This window comes from Nestor notabilis, unplaced genomic scaffold (genome assembly GCF_000696875.1).
Source record: "Nestor notabilis isolate BGI_N333 unplaced genomic scaffold, ASM69687v1 scaffold22315, whole genome shotgun sequence".
NCBI lineage: Eukaryota > Metazoa > Chordata > Aves > Psittaciformes > Psittacidae > Nestor > Nestor notabilis.
Genome location: NW_009928195.1, coordinates 4,186 through 11,157, shown reverse-complemented (window position 1 = coordinate 11,157; position 6,972 = coordinate 4,186). Strand labels below are relative to the sequence as shown.

General features: G+C 40.3%; 1 protein-coding gene across 1 annotated transcript in view; it reads left to right on the top strand.

Annotated features, from left to right (window-relative positions):
• The first annotated feature begins 640 nt into the window (after nt 1–640).
• GTSE1 (G-2 and S-phase expressed 1) overlaps nt 641–6,972 on the top strand; it is a 9,429-nt gene continuing 3,097 nt past the window's right edge. The window contains exons 1-8 of the mRNA XM_010014406.1: nt 641–719; nt 1,774–1,837; nt 1,918–2,530; nt 2,989–3,159; nt 4,099–4,237; nt 5,049–5,411; nt 5,598–5,670; nt 6,070–6,318. Coding sequence (XP_010012708.1) covers nt 641–719; nt 1,774–1,837; nt 1,918–2,530; nt 2,989–3,159; nt 4,099–4,237; nt 5,049–5,411; nt 5,598–5,670; nt 6,070–6,318 — 1,751 coding nt within the window. The remainder of the gene's footprint in view (nt 720–1,773; nt 1,838–1,917; nt 2,531–2,988; nt 3,160–4,098; nt 4,238–5,048; nt 5,412–5,597; nt 5,671–6,069; nt 6,319–6,972) is intronic.

Genomic DNA, 6,972 nt, shown 5'->3' with positions numbered 1-6,972 from the left:
GCTCCGCACACACCGGGCAGCTCCTCCTTTCCCGTGTGTGCGGGGAGTGGGTTCCCCTTGGCTCTGGTGGGCTCCGAGAGGGACTGGTCCCGGTAGGTCTGTGCTCGGCGTTAATCCCTTCGTTGTTAACCGAATGAGGTATTCCTGGCTAACCTCTTGGCCAAGCCTGAGCAGGTTAAGGTAGGGACGAGTCTACCTTTGCTCACAAGAGGGTGATTTGATGTGTTTCTGACCACAAGTGAAAGGTACTGCCTGAAGCATAGCGTGCGTTTCCTCCGTGGAGCAGTCTCGGTTATGCCGGTCCAGGTTTCCTGCTGTAAAAAGGGGGTTTAGCCTGTGGAGTAGCGGCCTTCTGGTGCACACTGCAGCTGTATTCATGTAAAGAGTTTAGATGTTGAATGCAGAACATGCGTTAAGGAATTTCAAAAATTATAGGCATTCTTGCTGCTATTGACTGCTTTTTACAGAGGCAAAGCATTCCTTTATTTGTGTTAAAACATGTTGGTGTCTCTAAACATAACATGTATGTCTTTAAAAGGAATGTTTGCCCCCATGCTAACTTGGCAGTATCATGAAATTTTGTGACTGCATTGGTTTTCTTAAACCTACTACACAGCTAATTCTGTATTTTCCAGACACTATGGAGGAAGGAAGAGAAATGGCAGCATGTTGCTCAAGTTATGCGACTGAGGAAAAACTGGATATTTGCATAAGCAATGGTAAGTGGAGAACAAGTTGGTATATTCTCTACCTAGTGTATCCCTTATTAAAAACTGACATGGTTCGGATCTGCAGACCTCCTGTATCTGCGTCACATCTTGTTGTGTGTACTCATTTCCTTGGATAGGCTGCTGTTGCCAGTTTCAGACTTAAAGCTTCCCCAAGAGCTTGTGAGGGAGCACTGGTGTTAGAGCACATGCAGTGACAACATGGTATCATTAACCTCTCTTCTGCATATCTAATCTGAGCTTCTCCCTTTTCCTTATCTGCTGCATATTCAATTAATAGTTAGTGTGTGTATTAGCTAACAGGAAAATGAAGCCTTCCAGTAACTGAAGGGGGCCTGTGAGGATGTTGGGGAGTGAGTTTTTATTAGGGACTGTAGGGGTAGGACAAGGGGTAATGGCTTCAAAGATAAACAGGGGAAGTTTAGATTAGATATAAGGAAGAAGTTGTTTACAGTGAGGGTGGTGAGGCACTGGAATGGGTTGCCCAAGGAAGCTGTGAATGCTCCATTGGCAGTGTTCAAGGCCAGGTTGGACAGAGCCTTGGGTGGCATAGTTTAGTGTGAAGTATCCCTGCCCACAGCAGGGGGGTTGGAACTAGATGATCTTAAGGGTCTTTCCAACCCAACCATTCTATGAAAATGAATCTTTCTCACTGGCTCCTGTTACTGTCCCACGGTGGTCTGAACTGGAAAAGAATTGATTAGTAGGACAACTGTATTATTCTACAGCTCTAGATTATATATTCTCACTTTTCTTGATTGGAGGCTGTTAATACCCTTTCCCACAGCCAGATTTCATGCTTCTGTTATGGATCCTTAGAAATTAGCATTGAGATCTTTTGTGATATTTGGGTATCTATCACAATTATGATCATATTCACAGCTGTACCTTTAATTTTTCACCTAAAGTATGTTTTTATTTAATTATTTAAACCTGGTAGCTAAAACTTTTTTTGCCATCAGACATCAGCTTCACCAAATTGTCAAAGCATAAGGCAATCATTTTTATTGAAATCCGTAGTGTGATAAAGTTCTTGTTGTTACAGTTTCAGACTTTCCTCTTCTGACTGATGAGAAGTTTGATTTTGACCTTTCACTCTCTCCAGCAAGGTAAGGGAAGGTTCTGTAGGTAAATATACCTTCCAAATGAACACCTGGAAGGTGCTGGGCTGACTTATTTTTCTTTGCAGTGGAAGTGAGGATGAAGTTTTTATTGGCCCTTTGGGACACAAAGAGAAATGTATTGCTGTCAATATTGAAGCACAAAGTGCTGAAAAAAAGAGTGCACCTGCTTCTGTTGATAAACTCATGTGGAGCCCGCTTGCAGGAGAGAAATTTGTGGAAATCTTCAAAGAAGCTCGTCTGTTAGCATTGCAGATAGGGACTGGAAGCAAGAATGAACAGACTAAAATAAAACAACCCGAAGAATCGGAAAACAAGATTGCAGAAACATTTGTGGAGGACTCAAAGTCAAAATTAAAAGTGCTGAGAAACCAAAATATAGAGGCAAGTCCCAGGGCTGTTAAAAGGGAGACATACTGTGTGTGGGAAAGCCCCGCATGTCAGCTGCCACCTTGTTTTCAGAAGGAATCAGATAACCTGTTGTCAGATGCCGAAACACATGTTCTGCATACTCTTCCAGACAAAAGCCCTGTTGAAATTCTATCTCCTACAAAAATTGCCAGTTCATCTCTGACACAAGTGCAGAAAACTAAGGAAAGAAACATGAAGGCAACTGGCAAACTGCCAATGGCAAAACCTTCGTCTACTCTTGGAAAAAGCAGTTTCTTGACAACTGAAGAGGTAAAGATAGATTCTGGGCAACAATGTTTTCTTTAAACATAGCCTTTATGTGGTTTAGGTATGTGTGAACTGTCTACAAGCTTCTATTTTTAAAGGTGAACTTTAATCCGGTGTTTCTTAAGATCCTTAGGCAGGAAAAAAAAAGTCAGGACAAGATACTATGGTATAGTAGCCAACTAGTTTATTGTGACATTGTGGAGCATCTGCAGGCAAATTTCTGTTGTATTCTGGTTTTGTGAATACCATCATTCCTGGTTTCTGTTTAAATACTGTGGGCTTTTTTCTGGTAAAATTCTTGCACTGTTCTTAACGACTTAATGTCACTAAGGACTTGTCTGGGTTCAAAAGCTTCACTGACTGTTGTTCTAGTTTCTTAACAAGATCAATTTGCGTCAAAAGCTTTATAGTGGTTTCTAGAATCACCAGTAGCTTTCAAAATGTTTCATTGAAATTTGCAGCCCAAACTAGGAAAACACACAAACACTTCTACAAAAGGGGACTTGAACAGCATGGAATCATCTGAAGATCTGATTTCTGATAAATCTAGTGCTTATTCAGAGGTCTTTGAGTCTTCATTCAGTGGCAGTTCCTCAGCACAGGACAAAAAAGCCCTTCCTGCACCGAGTCAGGTAATAGCAAGCATTCTTAACATGAAAATATTTGTGATCTGATAAAAAGAAAAAACTGAATATAGTTTACTTTCTAATTTAAAGCTATATTGTTGTGTATATAATGGCTTTAAAGTAGTCTCTGTTCTGTAATTGCTGTTCTTGAGTGTGTGTTCTAAGATTATAACACAATGAACATACTTAAGAGCAGCTATAAATGTGTTGGATTTACTGTGTTTCAGTCTGCCTGTTGTCTCTGGCCGTATGACTGGGCACCACGGGACACTGTTTTTCCAGCTATTTGTGTATATTGGTGAGATCCATCTTGAGCCTTATCTTCTCTAGGCTCAACAGTCCCAGATCTCTCAACCTTCCCTCAGATGAGAGATGCTCCAGTCCCTAAATTATCTTAATGGCCCTTTGCTGAACTCTCTTCAGTAGCTCCAAATCACTCTCATACTGGGGAGCCTTGAACTGGACAAGATCTTCAGGTGTGGCATCCCAGGTGGTGAGCAGAAGGGAAGGATTACCTCCCTCAACCTGCTGGCAGCTCTCCTAGTGCAGCCCAGGATACTCTTAGCATTCTTTGCTGCAAGGGCATATTGCTGCCTCATGTTCAGCTTGTCCACCGGTGCACTCGGGGCCTTTTCCACAAAGCTGCTTTCCAGCTGGTTGGTGCCCAGCATACACGGGTGCCTGGATTACTCATTTTATTCTGAGTCCATACTCAAGTTTGTGGCAGGAATAGAAATAACAAGTCTGTCTCCTAGATCTGATGTTCTGGTTCTGTATAATAAGCCAATATAATGAACTGTTCTGAGAAAATCACTTTTAAAACTGAAATCTGAGGAAGAAGCTTCTATAAAAATTGACAAAAAGCTGTAAGACCAAGAAAAAGTACAGTAAAATAACATGTTAAATAATTATTTGCTTTTGAATAAATTGTATTCTTTGATTCAGCCTGGCTTAAAGAAGGTAACGCATCTGAAACTTCCTGGTGTCAGTCTCCCAAGAAAGACTACATCATCTTTGTCATCATTTTCCAGTGTGAACTCAAGTCTGAATTCAAGTTTACCCATTTCTCCCATAGGAAAAAATGGTAATCACTTACAGATTTGTGCCACAAATCAAGTTTGAGATAGCTAAGCATGTGTTGGACTGTGGGTTTGGATATGTTTTAATGGTGTCAAGCATGTAGAAGCAGTAAGTGTTTGGAATGGAGAATAAAATTTTGCAGTCCAATAAATCCCTGTGGACTGAAGGTGAATTTTGGGCTCATATCATTTGTGAAGTCATGAGAGATGTAAGCACCACAGTTCTTGTAGGATCTATCAAGGTATCAAGTTAACTGCAAATTTTTAACTTGTAATTTGTTTCTGGATGAATAATAGTGTATCAGTAAAAGTTAAAGCTTAAGAAGAATCATTTTGCATGATGGAAGTGTCTAGTCAAGATTCATCCTATTAATGAAAGCAACCTTCTAGACTAAAAGCAAGAATCATCCAGGAAACTAAGAAAAGCACTTGTGGGGGAGTTTAGCCCATGGTGTTGATCAGTGTAACTTAACTATTACCTTCTTGAATGCCTGCTTAAGGGAACATAGCCAACAATGCTGGGAGAAAATGTTGAAAATGGAACTTGAATCTGCAAGCTGTTTTGGCATTTCTTGAAGAATATTCTTTGACTTGATTGCAGTTATCTGGGGAATTCGGTGAGGAGGCTAAGACAAAATTGGTAGAGGATTCAGGGAGTAAGTTTTCAGTAGCTGTATGTGTTCTCCTTAGGATTGAGTTGTTTACAGCATTTAAATTTCTATTTAAATTCCTGGCTTTCTCTCTTTGTGAGCATATTCTGCTTAGTCAAACACTTAGCAATAAGCAATGATTCAGAATTACAACTTTCTGTTTCAGGAAAATCAAGCATGTCTTCAAAAGTTAGCATGAGTGGCTCTAAGCTTTCATCTAGTACAAACAGGTCAGCCCTTGTGAGACCTACCAAAGCATCCTCTCTGCAGGCTGCCAATGCTGAGACATCCAGGACCCAAGCAAGATCAATTAGTACTCCCAAAATATCCAGTGCTGTAAGCTTAGGTAAATCTTCAGCTTCTGCAACATCATCTGAGGATGTAGGCAGTGGAATTCAGAGGCTGAGCTCTGCTCCCAGTCTGCAGAATAAAGATGGAAGTGCAGCAAAAGGAAGCCTGTGTCCAAAGCCCAAGGCTAGAGCTTTGTCAGTTCCTACAAGTCAAACTAAGGTTCCAGTGAAGACTGGAGGTAAGCACATGCTTTGCGTGACCTGTCTTCTAGCTTGGCTGTTAAAAGCAAATACTACCTTGAATGCTTGTTATTTGTTTCATTACACTTCTGTCCACCTCTTGAAAGGAATCAGTATTGTAACTGAAAGGTATCTGTAATTTAAAAAATAATATGGATAATGACTAATAAGACTTTTCTCTTTAGATACACCATCAAACAAATCAGCACCAAAAGCAATACCATCTATTGGTTTAACATTTTGCGGCACATTTGGAAGGTAAGGCTGAACTGAAATTTGAATGTACTGAGGTATACTTCTTAGAATGCAACATGGTTGGGTGTTACAACAATCTTTAAAAGTTTTAACTTTATAATCTAATCCCTTTGGGCCCTCCAGGTTAGCTGTGTTAATGCCTATTAGAACTGATTAAAGAAAACGAGCCCACAACAACAAAACCAGACATACTTCACTGTCCCTTCCCTACATCTCCCCCCCCCCCCCCCCTCATAATCTCCCCCCCCCCCCCCCGCCAAATCAATATGCTGTGATTATCCACTTTATGATAATTACTGTTCCCTACTGACCCAAGGGAAACTGATTTCTGTTGTTTAGTAGAATAGTTTGAATAAAATAGCTTCTAGAAGCTTTTGACTAATGCATATGTTCCTTTTTCAGTGCCATGGCAGTCAGTACTCCTGTGAAAGCCTCTGAAGATGGGTTCCTTCAGAGTTCTTATTTCTCTGAGAGGTCTGTCTCCATGACTCCTGCCAGTCTGAAACGGTCTGGTTTACCTACACCTGCTCGTCGTATCTCAGGCTTTCCAGCAGTGACTCCTAGATCTGCACCAAGAATGGCATTTTCTTCACGTGCCGCATCCGTTTGCCAAAATTCCAGCTTTTCTACCAAAAAGACTCTTGGAGCTGGGTAAGACAAACCTCCATGTATGAAATGTGTTGCAGGGAAACCACCTCTAAATGAATTGTAATGATGTCTTTCAGGTTTCAAGGACCTCTGCTAAATGTTAGAATAAAGCATTTGAGCATAGATTCTGCATAGGCCTAATAAATCTATCTTGTGACTAATGAAATACTGTAAGCCTTACTGAGATGAGTCAGTATTGTAACATTAAAGAATTATAATCTCTAATAGGAAGCTATTTTTATTTCTTGAGCTAGCAGACAGCTTAAGACTTGTATCTGATGCTCTGACTGAGAACAGATTTGGTGTTGGTGTTTTTCCTATTGCCTTCTGATGAAGGGAAGAAGCTGGGTTAAAATACCTATTATTCTTAACTTGGTTTTATACTGTTGCCATTGCTTCTGTAAAATTAATTTTATTAATGCGTCAGTAAAAAAAGACAAGGTTTTAGTTGACAACTACATTTTCTGAGCATGTTTACCTGTGTTTCATTTGAAAGAATTGCTTGCAGAATGGGTGAATCCTATGCTGCTGTTAATTATGTTTGTTTTCTATGAAAATGTTGTCATCTTCATATTATCAGCCCAACATCATCTCACAAGTGGCATATATATGTATGCAGGCTTGCTTCACGGTCAGTGGAGATGAACAATATTAAAG